The sequence below is a fragment of the Sceloporus occidentalis genome, unplaced genomic scaffold (genome assembly GCF_023333645.1).
Source record: "Sceloporus occidentalis isolate IW3139 unplaced genomic scaffold, rSceOcc1.0.p SCAF_8, whole genome shotgun sequence".
NCBI classification, from domain to species: domain Eukaryota; kingdom Metazoa; phylum Chordata; class Lepidosauria; order Squamata; family Phrynosomatidae; genus Sceloporus; species Sceloporus occidentalis.
In genome coordinates, this window is record NW_028316988.1 from 23,026,990 (window position 1) to 23,049,169 (window position 22,180).

General features: G+C 54.2%; 2 protein-coding genes across 2 annotated transcripts; both read left to right on the plus strand.

The window, feature by feature from the left end:
* Nucleotides 1-321: 321 nt before the first annotated feature.
* LOC149308222 (lamin-B2-like) lies at nucleotides 322-10,517 on the plus strand. The gene is made up of 12 exons (XM_089535356.1): nucleotides 322-639; nucleotides 927-1,063; nucleotides 2,420-2,576; nucleotides 2,952-3,077; nucleotides 3,394-3,564; nucleotides 3,962-4,087; nucleotides 4,914-5,134; nucleotides 5,516-5,816; nucleotides 5,968-6,075; nucleotides 6,460-6,579; nucleotides 7,487-7,585; nucleotides 7,882-10,517. The coding sequence occupies exons 1-12, from the start codon at nucleotides 394-396 to the stop codon at nucleotides 7,921-7,923; spliced, it is 1,854 nt and encodes a 617-aa protein (XP_089391482.1). The 5' UTR covers nucleotides 322-393; the 3' UTR covers nucleotides 7,924-10,517.
* Nucleotides 10,518-11,098: 581 nt separating this feature from the next.
* On the plus strand, nucleotides 11,099-21,567 carry LOC149308223 (inactive serine/threonine-protein kinase PLK5-like). Its single transcript, XM_089537036.1, has 16 exons — nucleotides 11,099-11,305; nucleotides 12,417-12,797; nucleotides 13,872-13,979; nucleotides 14,455-14,571; nucleotides 15,323-15,452; nucleotides 16,303-16,390; nucleotides 16,512-16,607; nucleotides 16,759-16,963; nucleotides 17,247-17,385; nucleotides 17,697-17,776; nucleotides 19,010-19,124; nucleotides 19,209-19,289; nucleotides 19,711-19,873; nucleotides 20,063-20,192; nucleotides 20,466-20,576; nucleotides 20,689-21,567. The coding sequence occupies exons 2-16, from the start codon at nucleotides 12,681-12,683 to the stop codon at nucleotides 20,875-20,877; spliced, it is 1,869 nt and encodes a 622-aa protein (XP_089393162.1). The 5' UTR covers nucleotides 11,099-11,305; nucleotides 12,417-12,680; the 3' UTR covers nucleotides 20,878-21,567.
* Nucleotides 21,568-22,180: the final 613 nt, after the last annotated feature.

Consider the following 22,180-nt stretch of genomic DNA (forward strand, 5'->3'; position numbering starts at 1 on the left):
CTCGGATGCTAAGCAGGGTCGGCCCTGGTTAGGACTTGGAGGGGAGGCCTGTCGCGACAGATGCCAGGTGCTGGAGGCTCTATTCCTGAGGACGGAACTGGCAGAGGAGCCCTTGCCTAAGAAACCCCCGCGAGACCCTGCGTTTGTCTCCGCTGGAAAGTCCTGAGGTTACAAAATGGCGGGCGAGGGCAGGGACTCCATTTCCCGGCGTGCCTCGCGGCGGCGGCGGTCCCGGCCTCCCATTGGCGGAGCGTGGCGGGCGAGGGACTCCGCTTCCCGTGGTGCCCCGCGCGAGGCGTCTCCTCCTGTCCGTTGGCGCGCGGGGCCGCCATTTTGTGCGCCTCCTCCTCCTCCTCCTCTTTCAGCGCCGCGAGGATTGAATGAGGAGCCGCCATGGCCGCCGCCTCGCTCTCGCTCTCGGGCTCGGCGCCGTCCACTCCCCGCGCCGCCAGCGGCGGCCCTTCCGCTCCGTCGACGCCGCTGTCCCCGACGCGCCTCTCGCGGCTGCAGGAGAAGGAGGAGCTGCGGCAGCTGAACGACCGCCTGGCCCACTACATCGAGCGCGTGCGGGCGCTGGAGCTGGAGAACGACCGCCTCCTCCTCCGCGTCTCCGAGAAGGAAGAGGTCGTCGTCAGGGAGGTCCGTCCCTCCCCAGGGAAGGGTTAGGGTTAGGGAGGCGGCCTGGATGGAGCTCCGCTTCGGGGCGAGCCCAGCCCTGCTGCCCTGCGCCCAGGCCTTTCCTTGGCTGGCCTGGATGCCCTCCCTGGTCTCCAGAGCCCCCCAGGACTTGCCAGGCTCCTGCCAGGGATCCCTCCGGGGCCCTCTTCTCTCTCGGCCGCAGGAGCTGGGCCTTGGCCTTGGCCTGGGAGAATGGCAGTGGCAGCCCCCGCCCGACCCTTGACTCTTGACCCTTGCTTCCTTGGCAGGTGACTGGCATCAAGGCCCTCTACGAGTCGGAGCTGTCGGACGCCCGGAGGGTCCTGGACGAAACGGCCAGAGAGCGGGCCAAGCTCCAGATTGAGATCGGGAAGCTGCGCGCGGAGCTCGAGGAGCTCAGCAAGAGGTGAAGGGGGGCTGCCAGGAGGGCAGGGGGCCAGGCCTCAGGTGGCATCCGCCTCTGGAGCAGCCTGGCAGGGAAGGCACCAAACAGAGCGAATGGTGCTTCTCCTAAGGAAAGCCAGGTGGGCTGTCGGAGGGGGGTTTCTCATTGCACCCCCCCCCCACAGAAGAGAGCGGAGGTGGCCCCCCAGTCTTGGCTCTTCCCACTCAAGCCATGCGCAGCCCCTGGGAGGTCTGGGGATGTGGCCGCGCTGCTCCTTTGCACACGTTGCAGCCTCTGGGGTCCAGTTCTTCGATTGCCTGGACTTCAGTGGCATTTTGCCATGGAGCTGAGCAAGACGCAGCGCGCGCGGATGAAGGGAGGAAGGCTGAGCCAAAGTCGCCAGAGCCTCTTGTGCTAAAGAAGTGGACTCTCTGGTTGTGGCAGCCCCTGGGGCTTTTTGCCGCCTGGTTTAAGGCCAAATCTGGTTTTATTTGCTATAAGTCATTCACTGGCTCTCCTGAAGAGAAAGCTTTGAATGAGCGCCACATTTTTAGCATACCAATATCTTCCTTTCTTGTCTGCCTTGCACTGACTGGTGCGCAAATAAGCAGGGAGGGGGGCTGGGTGAAACTGCCTCAACTGTGCCATGACCAGACTGGGATAATCCACTTTCGGGGACTGCCACCTAAAGCCAGATGCCCAGGGACCTGAGGAGTGGCAGTTCTGAATGAGTGCAGTCTCTCCTTCTTTTCCTTATGATCACTCAAAGTGAGAAGCCACTCAGCCCTCTTTCTTTGCCCCTTGAGCGGCCCTGTGTCCAGTTGGTCTCTGAGTCTGTCCTTCCATGCTCTGGTCGCTTCCTTGCAACTGGAGGATGTCCTTCTAAGAAAGGCCACCCTGGGAAGAGTGGCAGCCCCTTCCCCTGCTGGCCCCATTAGCAGCATTGGGTGCCTCACAGAAAAAACGTGAGGCTGCAGCACCCATGGAGCCTGTGGGGCTGGCATCTGCTGACTCCACAGTGGGGCAGCCGGTGGTGGGACCTTGGAGCCACTGCCCACAGCCTTTGCTCCGGGGGAGAGACCTGTTGTGTAAAAGGACAATAAGGATAAGGCTTGTGTAAGCGCCACACACGGCTGGCTAGGCCTGGTGTGCGAAGGTGTTGCCCCCTGCTGGAAGCCGGCTGCAGTATATCCAGAGATCACCAGAGCTTCACAGTTAAATTCGCCTTTGTGCTTTTGTTGGGTGCTGTTGAGCAAATTGGGAAATTGGTAAACAGTTAATGTGTAGTTGAGCTACAGAGTGCCATAGTTTCTAGCTTTCCTTGATCTGGGAGATCAGCCTATTCAGGTGTCTTTTCCTTTTGCTTCCCTCTGTTAGCTACAAGAAAAAAGATGGCGACTGGTCCACATCTCAGGGCCGTATCAAGGAGCTGGAAGTCCTCTTCCACCGAAGTGAAGTGGAGCTCACCACCACCCTGACCGAGAAGCGCAACCTGGAGGCTGAGGTGGCCGACCTGCGAGCCCAGCTGGCCAAGGCAAGTGCTGGAAAGAACAGGAGGGCAGCGGGAGGCCTAGGGCAGCCAGCAAGGAGGTTTTAAAACGGGTTTGAGAAGGAGGGCACACATCAGTCGCCTCGTTCCTCAGTCCAGATTGGTCGAACACAGTGCACAGTTGTGGACAAATACAGCTGGTTGGGGGTTGGTGAGGTAGAAGTGCTTTGTTTCTGGTATGTTCGTTTTTCTTTGCTTGATGAGTCTGTTGATTCCAGTAGCCTGAAAGGTGGACTCAGCTGGATGCGGGGCAGGAGGGTGAGGTGAGGGAAGGAGCAGGGCAGCCTGAGCAAGGTTTGTAGGAGCCTGGCTCTCCAACCTAATGCTGCTTCCCAGCAAACGCTCTCTTCCTCTCCCCAGTCGGAAGATGCCCACACTGTGGCCAAGAAGCAGCTGGAGAAGGAGACCCTCCTGAGGGTGGACCTAGAGAATCGCTGCCAGAGCTTGCAGGAGGAGCTTGACTTCAGGAAGAGCATCTTTGAAGAGGTGGGCTGAGCCCCTGGGGTTTGGGGTTGGCGTGGGGATATTAATCTGCCAAGGGAGAGGGACAGAACTGCTGTGCTGCAGAGAAACTGGGCGGGGGCTGCTTTAGCCATCTTTACTCCCTCGGCCTCGCTTCAGCATGACCTTCCTGAATCTTGTCTTTCCTGGAGGAAGGGGTGGTTGAGATTTTGGGGTTCAGTCCTGTTGCTGTTCCTCTCCCCATTGTGCTTAAGGGGCCAAGGGCTCTTCCTCTTGAACCTAGTCCCTCTCCCCTGGGGTTGCCTTTGGGTGAGTGTCCAGCACAGTTTTGCTCCCACAGGAGGTGAGAGAGACACGGAAGTGGCACGAGCGCCAGCTGGTGGAGGTGGACAGCAGCCGACGGACAGAGTACGAGTCCAAAATCAGCCAGGCCCTACTGGATCTGCGCAGCCAGCATGAGGAGCAGATCCAGCTCTACAAGCAGGAGCTAGAGCAGACCTACCAGGCCAAGGTGAGGAGGGAGAGGGGTCTCATTGGAGTGGAGGGGGCCGGAACACACACAAGACTTGTCACAAGGCCCTTTGCAAGCCCAAAATGGAGGTGACAACTCAGGGCGGAGGAAGAGGATGGGTTCATGCAGCCGTGACTGTCATTTGGGGGAAATGGATCGTGGGGCCCCACATTTACTCCAGAGGCTGCTTCCCTGATGTTCTCTTGGGATCCCAGCCTTTGAGATGGTTGTGGCAGGTAGATTTCTTCCCTTTGACTCTTGGAAGTGGTGTGACTCTGAGGCTCTGGTGGGTTGTAGGTCTTCCGGAAGGAAGGCCTGTGCAGGAAGCCTTTTGCAGCCAGAGCCACCTGGGCTCCTAGTGCTGCCCCGCCATCTCCTCCTCCTTCTTCCCTTCCAGTTGGAGAATGCAAAGCTCTGTTCTGACCAAAACGACAAAGCTGCGAGTGCTGCTCGGGAGGAGCTGAAGGAGGCCCGTGTGAGGATTGAGTCGCTCAGCTACCAGCTCTCTGGGCTACAAAAGCAGGTGAGACAATACTGGCCTCTGCTGCTAGTGCTTCTGCCACCACTCTGTCTTCTTTTCTGTCTTCACCCCAGCCCAGATTTACACTGAGGAGTCTAGCTGAGAGGGCAGGTGGTGAGAGGTTGCTCTGCTGGTCTGTTAACAGCTCTGCAGAATTTGGGGGAAGCCACCTGCTACTTATCTCCTCAGAGCAGCCCATGCTGTGACTCCCCCATGCCCTATAAATCCCAGTTTGTCCACAAGGCCAGCCATGGCTTTGGAGGCCCTTGAGATGTATAGGGGCAGGGAGAGGGAGGCTCTCCTCTTGACACTGAGCTGGAAAAATAACAGTATGACCCAAACTATGGTGCATGCCGGAGCTGGGGATCAGGGCGACTCACATGGGCTCTGTGTGTGTGTGTGTGTGTGTGTGTGTGTAAGACTGAGGTAGAATGGGGTCCTGGTTCCCTGGTCAAGCCAAAGGAATTGTTGTGGAGCTCAGAATGCCTCAGCCATGGAAAAGAGAACTTTGTCACCTCTTTCCTCAAGAGGAATCAAGGGACATTTTGGTGAAGTTTCCACAGCTTGGGTCATAAAGAGTAGAAATATTTTTTGAGTTGGTCTTTATTGTTAATGTGCTGTTCCTGCCACAGAGAACATCTGTTGCAGTGAATCCTTAGCTTCTGAAAAGAATCCTGTGCCGTCTCCCATCAGTTTGCCTCCTGCCCTAAAGAGATCTGGCACTTTAGCCCCTGCCTCTTCCTTTCATGGCCATTCTCCCACCAGTCTCCAGGCCACTTGCTCTCTTGGCTTCAGGTCAGCATGTCTCTCTTGTCTCCCTGCTCCATAGGCAAATGCTGCAGAAGAACGGATCCGGGAGCTGGAGGAGCTGATGGCTGGTGAGCGTGAGAAATTCCGAAAGATGCTGGATGCCAAGGAAAAGGAGATGACTGAGATGCGAGATCAGATGCAGCAGCAGCTGATGGAGTACCAGGAGCTGCTGGATGTCAAGCTGGCTCTCGACATGGAGATCAGCGCTTACCGGAAGCTCCTGGAAGGGGAAGAGGAGAGGTAGGAGGCCCCCACCATTGGAAGTGGCTGTCCTTGGTCCCTCCTTGTCTAATCTGTCCCCACCACATCCTCATCTACTACAGTCTGAAAGTTCTGTGGTTTCTTCCTGCACCCCATTTATACAGTCAAACAGAAGAGCCAGACATGATGCAACTCCCTGCAAAAATAGGGCTGGTTCCGGTTAGGGTTTGGGTGAGATCCTGCAAGTCATGCACCTCTGAGTCAAAAAACAGGTCAGCTGTGGGTGCAGCAAGGAAGCCAACTGCATGGGGCTCAGGGAGGCCTACTGTGGTTCTCTTGTAATCCTTGCGGTGCCTGCTTGGGCCACCATCCTCCCCTCTGGGCCAGCATCACCTACTCATCAACTGCCTCTCTTGCCAGGCTGAAGCTGTCTCCCAGCCCTCCGTCCCGCATCACAGTCTCCCGGGCCACCTCCTCCAGCAGTGCGTCAGCCACTCGCTCATCCCGGGGGAAGCGGAAGCGCCTGGAGGCCGAGGAGCTCTCTGGCAGCCTTTCCAGTGGGATTGGCACCGGGAGCAGCGGCAGCAGCATTGCTAGCAGCAGCATTGCCAGCAGCAGCCTTGTCCACATGAGTCAGCAGGCCTCGGCCAAGGGCAGCGTGAGCATCGAGGACATAGACCCCGAAGGGAAGTACGTCCAGCTGAAGAACCACTCAGACAAGGTAGGTGGGCCTGGCTGGTTGCAGAAGAAGGAGGAGGGGAGCGAGCAGGTCCGGTGGGGGCTGACTGTTTCCAGGCTGGGTTGCGTCCTGTCCTGGTTCTCTGGAGCCTAAAACAGCAGCACCAGCAGCTCCCTTGTTCCTTCCTGTGCAGGACCAGTCTCTTGGGAACTGGAGGCTGAAGAGGAAGACTGGAGAGGAGGAGGAGATTGCCTACAAATTTACCCCCAAGTATGTCCTCCGGGCTGGACAGACAGTCACAGTAAGTGGATCCTTGGTCTTTGAGAGTGTCAGATGTCTCCCTCCATCTGTGGGTTCTGGCTCTGTTCACAACGGAGGAGACGTGAGGACAAGTGTTGCTTAGCGCAGGGGCCAAAATGCTTAGCCAGCCTTCTGGCTGTTTGGTAATTGCCAGCCCTTTGCCGGTGCCTTTCCTGACCCAGAGGCTGCCCCTTGGGGGACATTCCTGCTTGGCCCCTGCACTCCTTTGGATCTATCCTCCCTCAATGGTAGTCAATGGCACCTGTTCCCAATGGGAATCCTGAGCGGCCCCCCACCAAGTGCTGCAGGGAATGAGCTCCAGTCCTGTTTGCTTGAGGAGCTGCTGCTGCTTGGTGACAGCCCATCTTTCTTTCCTGTTTGCTAGATCTGGGCTGCCGATGCCGGTGTGGCGCACAGTCCACCGTCGGTCCTGGTGTGGAAAAACCAGAGCACTTGGGGCACTGGAACCAACATCCGAACGTACCTGGTGAACTCGGATGGAGAGGTGTGTGTCTTTGCAGAGGAGGGAGGCAAGCAGGCCGCGGAGGGCAGGGGGGCTCAGACTGGCAGTGGGGGGGTCTGTCTCCGTCTGGAGGAAAAAGAGGGGTCAGTCCAGCCCCAGTGTCCCAGGGATAATTTCAGGCTGGTGGCAGTGGTGGCTTTGTTGCCCGCAAGAGGGGTAGGCAAGTATGGAGGTACGTGCTCTGCAGTCACAGACCCTTAAAACACAGGGCATCCGTTATTATACAGAACCTAGTGCTCAAAAAAAGAGTATAAAACAGAAGAACAGATAACAGTTCAGCAATTCAAGATCTTAAAACATAAACATGGTATTGTTGAAAAGATGCTCCTGATCCATCTCCAAATGGAGAAATACAGTGTTCGGAAGGAATTCTCAGGAAGTGTCCATCCAGCCCAGCATCAGGGATAATGCTGAGCTGAGCTTTGGTAAACATTTGGGATTTAGGGTTAGTCCAGATGTTTCATCTGGACTAGCTGTAACTTGGATCTCGGTGCAAGAAAAATCTATTTGTCTTGCAAAAGATTTGGCGAGAAACAAAGTTGTTGGAAAAATCAGTGTTCCATTATTTCTCTTTCATAATCCTTAGCTGATGTGATTGTTTTCTTGACAAAGATGCCCATCTCTTGATTCCGATCTTGCCCGAGATAATTTTAGCCTTGGCTTGCTGTGCGTTGCCTCATTGATGCACAGGGCTGTTGGAAGAGGAAAGTGGTCAGAGAGATGCTTTTGGTGGGAGGGGGGTGTCCAGTGTGAAATGGGTTCCCTCTGGTCTGAGCCGCGAAGGTTTGCCTGCTGAAAGAAGCCCTTTCGAGGATCTGGGAGGGTGTCCATAAGTTGCAAAGGAAAACAAAACTCCCAGGAAGCTTCTGATCTACAGGTTTCTTCCTAGGAAGTTGCAGTCAGAACCCTGACCCAGTCCACTGGGCCGCAGGTGAATGAGGAAGAAGAGGAGGCAGAGTTTGGTGAGGAAGACCTCTTCCATCAGCAGGTAAACGGGAGAGGAGGGCCACCCTGACAGATGTGCTCCACTGAAGAGGGGTCTCTCAAAGGGGTGCAGCCCATTGCAACTGCTGTGGAAAAAGCAGGAGTTGTGGAAGGTGCTGAGGGAGGAGGCAGGGGCAACCGGATGTTTAGAGAACCAAACAGGAGGCGCCAACTCCTGCGAGGCCTGTGCCCTTCCTTGCGGGCGTATAAGGCTGTTCAGTTGCACGGTTGGCCTCTGGGGCTGGTGTGGATGGGCGGGCAGCTGTTTCTCACGACCGTCCCGTTGTCCTTTTCCTTCAGGGGGATCCCAGGACCACGTCCAGAGGGTGTGCCATCATGTGAAAGAAGGAGGGCTCCCAGCCACACTTCTCCTTCTGCTCTTCTTGCTCTTTCTTTTTTTCTAGGTTTTATTTTGCCCAGAGCCAATGAAAACTATTTTTATAAATCTCATATGATTTCTTTGTCACCCTTTCTCTTCTGATTTTTTAAAGTGGAACTCTGTCCTCTGAACAGCTAGAACTGCCTCTGCTTCCCAAGGGTTTGGCTCCCCCCCAAACTTCCTCCTTGGGGGTCGTGACTCGTTTCCGGAGCCAGAAGGAGGGTGCTGAAGGGGTGCTTTTGACCTTCCCAAACAGGAGGCCTGGTGGGACTGTCTGTGTTCCCATCAAGGTCTTTGGTTTCACACATCTGGACCTTGCCCAAGAGGACACTAAAAGTCATAGGATCATAGAGTTGGAAGGGCCTCGGAGGTTATCGACCCCAACCTCCCCACTTCAGAAATGCAGGAAATCCCCTGCTGTCCTGCTTCTAACCCCAGAGCCACCAGCCTTCGTCTAAAAGCCTCCAATCTTTGGAGGCTGCCTGGAGCAGAGACAGAACGCCGTAAAGAGCCTGGGAGCACTCTGGTGAGAGGCCCAGCTGCTCTGCTCTGTGCAAAGCCATCAGCATGAGCTTTTTCCACAACAGGAGACTTCATGCGCTAATTTGGTTAACTGAATGAAGGTATTGGAAATATCCCAGAGACGGACTGGTGTGAGCAACCAAGACGCTTTCGGCCTTTCAACTTCCTGGACTTTGGCTCTAAAAAGACCCCAGAGTTGGAGGAAACACCTGCGGCGGAGACCCCTGCTGCGTGGATTTGGGCCCAGCTGAGGTGCTCCCACTGGAAATGCATTTTCAGACTCAGATTTCAGATTTTGTGGTCGCTTTTGTGGTTGAGGTTCAGATGAGGCTCCTCTGGCATTGCCCCGCTTTACACAGGAGCCTTTATTTTTTAAAAAAGAAAAGCTCGATGTCTTAAGCTGTGCACAGAGCTCCTGTAAAAACCAGACTAGCCCTTGGCTGCCAAGCCAGGAGATGCCTGGGTCCAAACTGACTGCAGGAGAAACATTTGGGAAAAGGCAAAACAGCTGGCGGAAGATCCTGCATGCAGGGATGCCTCTCACTTTCTGTGGCAAAGGAGTGAATTCAAAGGCGCTAGGAGGCCGCACACATTGCAAGACCCTATGGTCTGTTTATTGCCCATGCCAAATTAATAATGTAAATGTGTTCTAGATTTTAAGAGGACAATTTGGATTGAGCCCCTTGTTTAGAAGCCTCCAGAAAGAGGGTCACTGTGTCGTCTTTCCTCCCTCCCCAGTTTCTTCCTAAGGTCACTAGATGCCTGAACACTTGTGGATCCTACTTAAGTTGTTCTTCAGAGCTGCATTGGTCACAAAGGCTGCCTTGCCTGTCTCTCTGAAAACAGCTGCTCCCAAGGGTTTTGGGGTGGGGGGTGTTATTTCAAGAAGGCTCCCCCGTTCCCCACACTCCTGTGAAGATGGAAACTGTGAATGTTCCCTTGTGTGCAGATGTACTACTGGAATAAGGGGCCTGAGCCCTTCGCCAAAAGGTTAGAGAGTTCTGGGAACGGTCCCCTTTGCGGAAGCTGAGCCAGGGCTCAAGGTCCCCAGGGGTCTTTGCAGGAGCCCTTTCCCCTTCCCTCGCTGGGCCTGGCTGCAGAGTTTCTTGGGTGGGCTAATGGCCACATTTTTGACTCTGAAAGTGCCAGAGAGTGAGGCCAGGATGGGCCTGCGGGCAAAATGGGTGGGTGGCCTTGTCTGCAGACCCCCCTCCTGGCCTGGCCAGAGGCTTCTCCACAGTTCTCCCTCCCTTGCTGCAGACAGGAGGCTTTTGACTTGGTCGCCTGCACTTCTCATGCTGGGTTCCCCCAAACTCTGCCAGGGCAGCCCCCAGAGCAGAAGGTGGGATTCATGGCAGAGGTTTTGTTGGGTCCCGGGGGGCAGAATCTCCTTTGCTCTTGAAATATGACCTAGCTTTATGCTTGGAACTCTATTTCAAATCTAATCCTGTATTTACCTGTGATTATTGAGAAGTGTTAATGTCACTTTGAAGTGCTATAGTTTAGAGAACAAATTTGTGAGAGCAGAGAGTCTGGTCGGGGGCACATGGGAGACCCCTCTCTTGCCACGCAGTGGTGGGGCCTTGCGAGCATTTTCACTGCCATGAAGATCCTGCTACAAGAAGGCCTCAGACCAGCCACATTGGGCAGCCCCTGCTCAAAAGAAGTGACCATGGCCTCAGCCCTTGTGGCCAGATGCCCCCTTCTCCTCCCTCCCTGAGTGACACTACGTTTGCAAGCAATAAGCACTGCCTGGGACACGAAAGTGAGGGGCTGAGCTTTGCCTTTTTACCAAACCATTTCTTTAGTAGAACTCTATTTTTGTAGCAGTGAGTTTTAGACTCCTTCTGTTTCTGGAAGGGCAGCTGCCTTTTCAAGGCAGGCGGCCTAGACTTCCCATTTCAAGGTCTTCTGGCTTTATGGTGAATATGCATGCCAAATGTCTGTCTTTTTCAATTATTTGTAATATACTCTTTATGTTTTTTTTGACTGGAAACTTTTTGTACAACACTCCAATAAATGTTTTGCATTTTTATCTGGCCTGTTGCGTAGCTAACTAACCCCTTGAGTTGGAGACAGTGCACTGAATGCCAAGTGGATAAATAGGGGAATATGCCCAAGTGCGGCCACAGGAGGGCGCCCGGGAGCAAGGAGTTGGGCCTTTTCAACGCGTTTTAGACCGACGGACGAGAAGGCCCCTTTCTGCCACCAGAGGGCGCGCCGTGAGGACGCTATTCAGGAATGAGTTAGTTGGGAGCCCAAAGCTCAATGGGTGAATGCAGCCACAGGAGGGCGCCCGAGACCAACGAATGAGGATTTGAAAGCGGAAAGGAGGGAGCGCGCCCATTTGGCCGCCAGAGGGCGCGCCATAGGGACTAATGGAATTAGGGCAGCTGCCTCGATAGGGAAACGTGCCCAAACGGAACCAGCAGAGGGCGCCCGAGAGCAAGGAAGGCATCTCTTCGGAGGCTCCCAGAGACCCACGTTCGGTGGCGCCCCCTTTCTGCCACAAGAGGGCGCACCAGCACAAAACATGTCAGAAGCTCTTCCCCTTCAGTCCCGGGTCTTCCCTTTGGACTACAATTCCCATAACCACGCAGCCAACATGGTCATCGCCTCTGCAGGCTAGAGGATTCTGGGAATTCCATTCCAAAAGTTCGATGGGGTCCAGAGCGCAGAAAAGCTGGGTTGAAACGTCCCCTGCAATGTCTGGGGATGATGAGAAATATCCTTCAACAGCCTTAAAGTAAGGGCTCCAGAGATGAGGAAGGCTGAGTCAGCTCAACTTTCTGTGCCTTATGAGGATGATGGGAACAGTGACAGGTGAGGACTCCTCCTTCCGCCACCAGAGGGCGCTCCAAAGGAATTAGCTGGATAGATAGGGAAATGTGCCCAAGTGCAGCCACTGGAGGGCGCCCGAGAGCAAGGAATGGGGCGCTTTGAAGGCTCCTTGGGACCTTAAGGGGGGAAGTACACTCGTCCGCCGCCAGAGGGCGCGCCATAAGGACCCCAGTGTAAGGAATTAGCCATCAAGGAGCCTTAAGGCTTGAAAGGCGAGGGTTCAACTGCAGCCAGTTACAGGTAAGCAACTTGTCCATAGAAGTGCATGTGACTTATTGGCAATTAACAACAAACAAAGATAATTTAGTGTAACTCAAGTGTTAAAACAATAAGGAATTTAGAAGGTAAAGAAGAAGAAGAAGGTATGTCTTAATAGGACATAATATTTTCCATTATTTTCTGATTTAAGATGGGATCAGAAAACCCAGTTTGCTTTTCAGATATGTTTAAAAGGCAAAGAAGCGCATGGCTTGTGTGAGAGGAAGCCAGCGTTAAGTGGTTCGTGTTTCTTATCAGGAAATGTGTATGGATCAAGTTGTTGAGACTAAGAAGTATTGTTTAATGTGCTGCGTTTTACGTTTTGTAACATTACTGTCCAAGTGATTTTTAAGTATGTTGAGTTAATAAAGATATTAATTTAAAAAAAAGGAAACAAGAATAATGCTGCGAAAGGCAGAGGGAATCTTTCTGAAGGATGGATGGACTCTATGAGGGAGGTCAGGCATTAGTGTGAGTTGACCGAAGCAGAGCAATGGAAGACAGGAGGACTTGCAGATGACTCCAAGTCGACTTGAGGGCAGTTAGCAGCAAAGAAGACCCCTGGGACCCCTTAGGACTGGCTGCTGGATCAGTCCCAGGACAGCCTCTCTAGCCCAGCTAGTTAGTAGCCCACCAGGAAGCCCCCCCCCGGGGCAACAAGAGGCACCCTCCTGCGCCTTTGGGGCCTTTGGGGCTCTGGAGCTCCAAAACGGCAGGTGGCCTATGGGAGGGCATCCCCTCCCCTGGAGACCAAAGAAAGGCAGCCGCCTGCCAAAATTAGCATCCTCCTCCTTTTCCTCATTATTATTATTATTGTTGTTGTTGTCTTTTGCAGCAGCAGCAGCTGACTTGCTGGCGAAGCAGAAACCTCCCTCCCCTTCTGCCTGGGCCCCAGGAGCCTATATTTCTGGCTGCCCCTTGGCAGCAGGGGTCTGGGCAGGGCAGCGCCAGGCCAAGGAAGGCGAAGAAAGCCAGCCAGCCCTCCGTCCGCCCCTTCCCTCCACTGCCTTAAGAAGCCCAGCTGATCCCTTGGCCAGACTGGAGGGAAGCAGGATTGGGAAGGAGAAGAAGAAGTGGGACCCTGAGTCTGCCAAAGACCATGGGGAGGATGGAGCATGGATGGCCCCGGAGGAGAGGCGAGAGGGAGGCCCTGAAGTATTTCATAGAAGACCCTGGCACAGGGACCCTGTACAAGAGAGGGCCGCTTCTGGGCAAGGTAGGTGCCCTTGTGGGCCATTGCATCCCTTGCCCTGTGCTCTTCTCAGGTACTTGCTTCTGCTCTGCTCTTCCTTGCAACTGCGCTGTTTGCTCATTGCTTCATCCCATGGAGCCCAATGCTTAACTGGGCACTGGGCAGGACTCTCTCTGGCTTGCGCTGCCCACATGCCAGGCCAGGGACCCATAGCCCAGACCACAGGAGAAGAGGCAAGGATGCAGAGGAAAGTTTCTTTCTGGATTCTCAGAGTGACCTCTTTCTCTCTTTCTGGAACCAGAGGGGCCCTTCTTCCCCCAGTCATAGCAACCAGCAACTGTTGGAAGTAGATCTTGGACTGGGGGGGGGGTTCTTTCCTGACCCCTGGGGAGGCTGCCCTATTGGGGGGGGGGGGCTGATCACAAAGGCCTTGTCTATCTAGAGCCCCTCTTAACTGGACACCTGATACTTACCATTGGCGGATGCCTTGGATTTTCTGCATGGCAGTCCTTAATCTGGAGAGGGGTCAGAGGAAGGGGCAAGCTTGGGGGGCTGCAGTTCAGACAAGAGCCCAGATCGGGGAGGAAGGGAAGGCCCCCTCTGGATGGTCACTCTAGTTGGGGGTCAGTCAGGAGGTTCTTACTTGACAAAGTTCTTGGGGAGAAGTGCTGCTCCATGTTGATCCAGAAACTCCAACAGAGGAAGGTTTGAGTCAGAAAAAAAATTGCATGGGATTTTGGGAGTCAAAACCTTTTTCAAAAAAGAAGGATGGGTGGAGGGATGGTGAACAGACAGATACCAGACCATTTTGGAGGGCCACCTGAGTTGCACAGAGGAAACACAATACTTGTAGAGCATCTCATTGGTGCATCTTCTGTTTCTGCCCAGCAAAGGAGATTTGTGTGACTTTGAAGCTGGCACATCCTTTATTTTCCCTAAGATGGCACCTGTACACAACTACTCTCCCATTCGGTCTTTAAGCTGTTGGAACGGCCCGATCGACCCTGCCATTCTGGCTGCAGGAACCAAAGCCCACTCCGACCATTCATGAGCTGCCCCTTGATCATCGCTGACCCCTCTTTCTCCATCCCCCTGCAGGGTGCATTTGGACGATGCTACAAGTTCACAGACACCTCCACCAACAAGGTCTACGCCGTGAAGGTCGTCTCCCAGTCCCAGGCCTCCAGACTGGACAGCGGAGGGAAAGTGAGCCAAGGCTTTGGGGTCCGGTGGGCTGGGACCAAGGGCCACTGAGGGTCTTGGGGGTCTTCCAGCGGCGCCTTGACCACTGCCCAAATGTTGAAGGCAAGCAGGTCTATGCCCTGAGGAGCTTCCAGTCAAAGTTTGCAGAGGGAGGAAGGGGCAGGAGAATAAAGAGATGGGGTCCAGGGGGGCAGGGCCACCTTTCTGGATCAGGGGGGCTCCTTTGCCCATGCTTCGCCTGCCCCCCCCCTCAGGACTCCCAGCTGGTTCTCTCTCTCTCTCTCTCTCTCTCTCTCTCTCTCTGTCCTTTGGGTTTCTTTTTGTCCTTTCTTTCTTTCTCTCCTTCTCTCCTTCCGCAGTCGAGTTCTCGCTGACTCCAGCAGCCATCCCCGTGACTTCTCCCTCCTTCTCCCCCAAATCTCCCCACCACCGACACCTGGCCTTTCTGCTCAGACTCTTCTCCATCCTTCCTGGGCAGGTCCAGCGGGAGATCGAGCTGCACAGCCACCTCAGGCACCGCCATGTGGTGGGCTTCCACCGGCACTTTGCTGACCAGGAGAACATCTACATGGTCTTGGAGTATTGCAGCCGGAAGGTGCGGAGGCCGGGAGGGGAGCCAGCAAAGAAGGAAGAAAGATTTGTTTAAAAGGCTTGCAGGTTCGGCCCAGGGGGGACACTTGTCTCCTGTGTCCTGTGCCTTGCAAAGACGGCAACCCACCCTGCCCCACGGACCCCCAATCTCCCCCCCATCCACAGGGAGTCCAGAGTGGCAGGTGCTGCTTAATATGTCTCCAGAACTGTGTTTAAGCCAGAGGTGAGGCAAATGCACTTTGCCTGTGCTCAGAGGCACCCTCCTCCGTTTCCTTTTGGATGACCACTTTGCCAAGTAGAAGCTGGTTTTTGCAGCGAATGTAGATTCCAAATAAAGCCCCAGAGTAGCTTAAAAAGAAATTAAGGGGCTGCACCCCCGGTCCTTGCACAGGACCTCCTGTACATTCATGCATAGGAGCAGGGGCTGATAAAAAGTTGGCAACCCTGACCTGCCCTTGTTGGCCACTCTTTGCTATAAGGGATTTGTAGATGGGGGAACGACCCCACTTTTTCCCTGGCTAACAAGAAAAGGAGTTCTCTCCACTGCATTAAACCCCTTCCTTCTGACTAATCAAAATGAATAAAAAGCAACCTGTTCAACAGGTGAGGAGGCTTCCTTCTGGTGAAAAATGAGGTGGAAATTTAGCAGCTGCAATGCCCTCCCTGTTGTGCACTCTTTGCATTTTATTTTATTTTTGGCTCCTGGGGTTCCCAGTTTTGGCTCAGGCTCTTTGCCATCTCTCTCCTCTCTGCAGTCCTTGGCCCACATCCTCAAGGTCCGGAAGACCCTGACGGAGCCAGAGGTCCGGTTCTACTTGAAGCAGGTCATTGCTGGCCTGCAGTATCTCCACCAGCAGGGCATCATCCACCGAGACCTCAAGTTGAGTAGGTACCCGAGAGCCGGGCAGGGAGGGACTGCAGGGTGACAGACTGCAGCTGTGGGAGAGGCTCCATCATAGCTGCTCATAGGGTTGCCTAGAGAGCCAGCGTTTTGTGTGTTGGATCCTTGCTCAGCCCTGGAAACACATTGCGTGATCCTGGGCAAGTCACACCCTCTCAGCCTCAGTGGAGGGCAAAGGCCAAGCCCTCTGAACAAACTCTGCTGGGAAAGCCCCACGATGCCTTCTCCTTAGGTTTATTAATTGCCTAACAATTAAACACACACACCACCTGGAAGGGCCTCCTGGACATTGGTTTGCCTGGTGGCGCTGCCTCACACCCAGGGTCAATGGTCGGTTCTGGTAGCTCATGTTGCAAAGAGAGAAGAAGCGGTCTAACGCTCAGGAGGGACCCCCAGCCTGGCAACAGGAGGGAGGGAGGGAGAGCAGGAGGGTGGGATAAAAATACCTCAGGGTCCAGTGGTCTGGTCTGGGGCAGAGCGGATGCCAGGCCACTGACCTCATGGGTCTATTTTGGGCACAGTGTGGGAGGGGGAGGAAGAGGGCTATGGGGGGCTTTTGCTTATGGGGAAGATGGGGAAGGCATGTGAAGGGGGCACATTCCCTTGTGCCAAGCTGTCCTTGGGGCCGAGGCAGGGGGCTGCCCTGGTGGGGGCCAAACCCCCTTATACATGTATCTTACATACAAGCACAGACAGACATGCACACATCAAGGCCCAGAGCAGAACCCAGAGGGGCCCCTATCCCATTGCCATACCCCAAGAAAATAAGGGTCCCAATTGTGAGTGGCAAGGAATTGGAGCCCCCTTAACTCTCCTTTTTGTTCCCCCCTCCAGGTAACTTCTTCATCACGAAGACCATGCAGGTGAAAATTGGGGATCTAGGGTTGGCTGTGCGAGAGGAGCAGGCCGGCCGGAGGCGTGGGTGAGTGTTGTGGGCTGGGGGAAAGTGGTTATTTCTCTGTGGACCTGTGGCTCTTGTGATTGCATTATTTTTTCCTGTGTTTCTTCCTAATGCCGCTGCCTTCTTTTTTTGCTCTGCACAGGGTGGTCTGCGGTACCCCCAATTACCTGGCTCCCGAAGTCATTGCGAAGAAGGGGCACTCCTTCAAGTCGGACATCTGGGCCCTGGGCTGCATCATGTAAGTCCCTCCGGAAGCAGAAGTGGGGGGCCAGTCTGGCCAGCAAAGCTGCCTTCAAGACTGTGTGGGTCAGGGGCAGATTCTGAAGAACCCCTGCTGCCCCCCAAGATCTTCTCAGCCCCTGCTGGCAATGCCTCCCTCTTTCCTGCAGGTATACGGCCCTGACTGGCTGCTCCCCTTTCGAGGTCACCCCACACAAGCAGGAGATGTACCAACACATCCGGGACGGCCACTACCTGGCCCCCGGGGGTCATCTCTCCCGCAACGCCCGGGAGCTGATTGGGAAGCTCCTGGCCCCTGACCCGGCTGCGCGGCCTGGCCTGGAGGAGATCCTCAGCCACCCCTTCTTCTCCCAGGTACGTGCGGGGGACACGCCGGGGCCAAGGAGGGTCCCAAACTCTGGGCCGGATCCAAGGAGGAGGAGGAGGAGGAGGAGGAGGAGGAGGAGGAGGAGGAGGAGGCAACCTGGGAAATTGTCCTCTTGTGGTGCAAGACCCCTCTTTCCAAAAGAAAGAGCAACCCCATCTTCCCCCCAAAAAGCTGGCCATTCATAGAAAGTGTTGTTGAGCGTTTGTTACATCCCAGAGGGAATCATGGCCTCCTTCTTCCTCTTCCTCCTGCTTTGGGTCTCCCCAGCAGGGCTTCACCCCGTCCAGCCTCTCCTCCAGAGCCTGCCACTCGGCCCCACTCTTCCTGCTCCCAAACTCCCTCAGGAAGTTCTTCCAGAAAGCGGCCAAGGTGCTTTTCCGGGGGTCCTTCTGCCAGGAACCCAGGACTGGTGAGTGAGAGAGATGGGGCCGGGGGGAAGTGACCGGGGAGGGCCTGCATGCCAGCCAAACAGCACTCTGCATGTGCTCAGAGGCCACCTCACCCCTTATTATTCTGAGGTGCAAAGGGAGAGAAGCACCACCAGAAAGCTGAAATGAGTCCAAGTTGAAGCCCCGAGTACCACTGGTTAATTTTTATTTACTCTGGTTTCTTCCACTGGTCCCTGCCTTGGGAAACACATTTCTAGTCCTCAGTGTGTTTGTGAATCTGTGCAAAAATGCAGGCCGGAGGTTTAACCCTTGTGCTCTTCTGCCCATCCAGCCAGCCCTTTGCCCATGGAAGTGGCAGAAATTGTGCCACAAGAGGTACCACAGTGCCCACCGGCGGAGCCCCCTGGCTTGGTAAGAAATGGCATTGCTTGTGTGTGTAGGTGCATTGCCAAGAGTGGGTTAGGGTTTCTCCAAATAACTTCTTTTGCAGACATTTTTGTTATTGATTATAAAGATGGTGGTGGTGATTATGATAATTATTAGCTCTATTTATACCCACAGTCCCTCTGCCTCCCTTTTCCTATCTGTATTATGGACACAGACACCTTGCAAGCTTCTTTGTAAGCCAGGGCTGGGCAGAGAGCAACCTCAAAGCTGTTTACTTGGTTCCTCCAGGCTTCCTGGAATATATATATTTCCTGTGCAACCAAAAAAGAGAATTGTCTTTCCTATAAGCCTCCAGGATCAGCAATTCCTTCAAAGGATGGAGAGGGAGAGGCTACATCTTCAACATTGATGAGTGCTTACTCTTCAAAGATCCACCAAACCTTTAGTGGACCAACCCAAATGCACAATTATATGTTGCAAACTTTCAAAGATCCATTGGCTTCTTCGTGAGGCAAGGTGTGAAAAGCCATACAGGAGTAAAGAAAAAATGGTAGATGTTAGTCATGGCCCTGCATTTTGGTGCTTTATGTTCTCAGTTCAGATGGTATAGAGGGATATTACTTTCAGGCTGGAACCTCCTCCTTCTGACCAGTGGTCACTGGGAGATTCTCAAAGTCCAGGAAATTTAACATCCATTTGCAAAACAAAAGCATTTTTTTTGTTACAACATGTAATTGTGTATTTTGGTTGGTCCAATAAAGGTATCATTGTTTGGTGGGGTTTTGATTTGCTCTATAGCCAACACAGCTATTCCTGAATATTCTTCAAAAAAACCAGACTGTCCACTTTTCTTTTTTCTTGGTTTGGCATTTCGTTCTGCCACCCCATTCCCACTTTGATTTATTTCTAGTGTTTCTGCCTCTGCTTTTCCATCTCAACAGCAGCTAATAAATCCAGATAATACTCCTAAATGCCCCAGAAAGACAAAATGGCAATGGCCTCTTAAAGCAAAAGGAAAACAGGATCAGAAGGTGAGAGGATGAAAGGACTGGCAGAGAGAAAGAGGAAGGAGCTCCCAAAATTACTCTTTTAAAATCATTCTTACTGTTTTAATCTGTTTGAAACATGTCCATGGTCCTGGGATCCTCAGATATAGATACTAGGTGGGTTTTAATTATTCTGAGGAATTAACGATAAAGAGGGTGGTAGGGTTGTTTGTGCACAGCCTTATGTGTCCCATCATCCCCACATTTGAAGGAAACCGAGAAAGGGAGCGGAGGCACTGAGGAGGAGGTCCTGGAGGACCAGAGCGGCTTCCCCGTCCACCTTCTCCGGAGGGGGTCTCTGAACGATGGCCGGTGGGAAGCCGGGGGTGAGTTGGGGGGCCCAGGTGCCAAGGAGGAAGAAGGAGAAGGGGCATGTGGACCCCCTGGATTGACCCTCCCTCTTTTTCCAGAGGAGGCCGAATGGAGGCCTGGCGGAGTGATGGAGACCCTGGACCAAGCGTTGCGGACCTGCCTGAAGGAGACCCCATTGGGTGAGGCTCTGGGGCAGAGGGAGCCCTCTTTAATTCCCGTTTCAGCCTTCATGTCTCTGACTAGAGTGCCCACTAAACCCAGCCAGCGTACCTGGGGAATGATGGGAACCATAGTCCACAAGTTGTCTGGCAGGGGAAGCTCTCCAGACATCAGGTGTTTCTGTGAGTGGGTGGATAGTCTATATCACCATCATTATGGATACATACCTTTTGCCCAGTGTTGGGATTCAAGGCAACGTTCGGAATACTAAGACTTGAATGCATGGATAACACCAATAAAAAGATGTAAAGATTATTTTTAAACACAATTAAGCAATAAAATTAAAGCCCTCCATGATCTCCTGCATGCAGCCCTTGTGAGTGAGTCAAATGTCCATCCCTCGTAATTCCTCCATGTCTCCCTCCCTTTGTCTGCCTCCAGTGGAAAACAACCCGGAGGGCGGTCAGTCGTCCAGTCCTGTCCGGATGGTAACTAAGTGGGTGGACTACTCCAACAAGTATGGCTTTGGCTACCTGCTCTCAGATGGCTCCACCGGGGTGCTCCTGGCGGACGGGACCCACATCGCCCTCTGCCCCCAGGGCCAGTGAGTGGCTCTCTGAAATACCAAGGCAGTCATGGGGATGGTGCACCAGGGGCAAAAGGGCCAGGAATTGCTTCTGGTGGGACCCCCCCCCCCTGATTTCAAGTGGGGAAGGGACTGTACCACCGAGAAGACCCCACTCTCTTCTGGGATGCTGCCCGTTCTCCCTCAGACCCCTCCTGCTCCTTCCAGGCGCGTCTCCTACAGCACAGAGGCCCACCAAGAGGCGTCCTTTCCCCGGACAGAAGTGCCAGCTTCCCTAGCCATGAAGATGGGGATCCTCCACTTCTTCACGCAGTACATGCAGGAGTGGCTTATGGAGGTGAGGGTCAGGTAGAGCTTTGTGGTTGGAGGGAGAGGGAGATCCAGGGTGGGCCACACCATCTCTGCTATGAGGCAAAGTGAGGCAATGGCTTCAGGCAGCACATGTGGGAGGGTGGGCAGAAGTGCCTTCTCCTTGCTTCAGGCAGCAGGACGTCTTGGGCCAGTTCTCAATGGGAGGCTTAAGGGAAGGTCTTTTTCTGAGTCTTTGAGGTCCCTGGTGTGCTGCTCTTCTGGCCTCTCCTTTTGGCCCTGAATTTTGGTTTCTCTCCAGGGGGGCCACCAGCAGACAATCCCCGCAAGTTCCCCAAGTGGACTCTCCCTCCTCCAATTTGCCAAGTCAGATGAAGCTCTCTTGATGGTGTTCAGCAATGGGACCCTGCAGGTAAAGCCTTCCTCCATCCTCCTTTTGGGCAGCAGTGGCCCCCAGGTGCCTTTCCCCCATCCCTTTGCCTTCTAATGCAACTGACTGCCATCTGCCCCTCCGGCCCCTCCAGGTCAATTTCTACCACGACCGGACAAAGATCCTGCTCAGCCGCTCAGAGGAGGGCGAGTTCCTCCTGACCTTTGTGGACCGCCAGCACCGGATCAGCACCTTCCCGCTGGGCATCCTGGCGCTGGAGGGCTGGGCAATGCCCCTGAGAGAGCGGGTGGCTTATGCCCTGCACATGATGCACTGCCTCTAGCAGGGGGGGCCTTGACCCCTTTCCAGCTGCAGGCAGTGGACCCACATATGCAGGGATGGGGATCATAATCATTATTATTATTATTATTATTATTATTATTATTATTATTATTATTTTATTGATTTATATCCCGCCTTCCTTCCAGTACTGGGACTGTTGTTGGCATGTGGATGGATGGCAGAGGCCCAGATTCCTACAGAGGGAGGAAGGGAGGAAAGAAAGAAAGAAAGAAAGAAAGAAGGGGCTGGAGAAGCAGAGAGAGGAGTGTGCCGGGGAGGGAAGCCCTGGGAGTGGGGACAGAGGGGGAGCCAGACACCCTCCCCAATATCTGGGCTGGAAAGGAAGAAGGGCAATGAATGTCGAGGAGGCCAGAGGCAAAGGTGGAGGGCAGAGAAGAGGCTGCAGTGGGGTCTAGTGGGAAGAGGAGGAAAGGGCTGTGGGGTTATGGAAGGAAGTCCAGAAAAGTCAGAACAAATTTCTGCCTCCTTTCCCTTCTTGGGGAAATATTTTTAAAAGTGTAGGGTTCTTTATTGGTGAGGGAATTTGGGGAGGTCTGCCCATCCCATACCAGGGTTGTCCTCCCATCCCATGCCAGGGAGGAAGGGGACCTTCTGGTCTGTAAGGCTTTGATCCAGCAGGTGAGGGCTGCAAAGGGATGTGGTTGGGGCAGAGGCCTTTTTGGGCCAAGAGTGGAAGGCAAGGGGGGGCGCAGGAGGGGGCTGCATTGGGGTCAGGAGCGATCGGGGGAAGGAGGGTCTCCCCATGGATCCAAGTATCTACTGAGGAGATAAGAAAGGGAAAGGAAGGCAGAGAGAAGGAGGCCTCAGTGGTTTGGCCAGAAAAAGGGGGCAGGTGGGGGAAAGGCAAAGGAGGAATGGGGGAGATTTCTGTGGCGTTTGTGGGCCCAGCAGGGTCTGGACTCTAGGCGGAGGGAAGCGGACATGTGCTGGCCACACAAAATGGCAGCTGCGGCCACACTGGATTTGCGGATGGCCTCCCGGCTGTATCACCTCTTGAAATCCTTGTTTTAATTAAAGCCATGGGAATGGACTCTTGGGTGTCCAAAGGGTCTGTTTTGTCCAGAGTGACCTGGGAGCAAACACTGGGGGCCCTCCAGGTGATGTACTGCAACTCTAAGAGGCTGATGGGATTTGCAATCCAACAGCATCTAGGAATGGCCACAGGATTCCCGCCTCAGCCGCAACAAGTGGAAGAGGCCATCGGTGGATGGATCCAGCGCCACTCTTCCGACCCTGGGCTGTGCCGGGTGGGAGATGCCCGTATAGGGCAAAGCTATGCTACC

What these genes read in the sequence shown, in the direction of transcription:
- LOC149308222 (XM_089535356.1), top strand. Translation starts at nt 394, where the DNA reads ATGGCCGCCGCCTCGCTCTCGCTCTCGGGCTCGGCGCCGTCCACTCCC. An exon ending in GGAAGAGCATCTTTGAAGAG is followed by an intron (nt 3,078 to 3,393) that starts GTGGGCTGAGCC and finishes TTGCTCCCACAG; the next exon opens with GAGGTGAGAGAGACACGGAA. An exon ending in TCTCTGGGCTACAAAAGCAG is followed by an intron (nt 4,088 to 4,913) that starts GTGAGACAATAC and finishes CCTGCTCCATAG; the next exon opens with GCAAATGCTGCAGAAGAACG.
- LOC149308223 (XM_089537036.1), top strand. Translation starts at nt 12,681, where the DNA reads ATGGGGAGGATGGAGCATGGATGGCCCCGGAGGAGAGGCGAGAGGGAG. An exon ending in GACTGGACAGCGGAGGGAAA is followed by an intron (nt 13,980 to 14,454) that starts GTGAGCCAAGGC and finishes CTTCCTGGGCAG; the next exon opens with GTCCAGCGGGAGATCGAGCT. An exon ending in CCACCGAGACCTCAAGTTGA is followed by an intron (nt 15,453 to 16,302) that starts GTAGGTACCCGA and finishes TCCCCCCTCCAG; the next exon opens with GTAACTTCTTCATCACGAAG.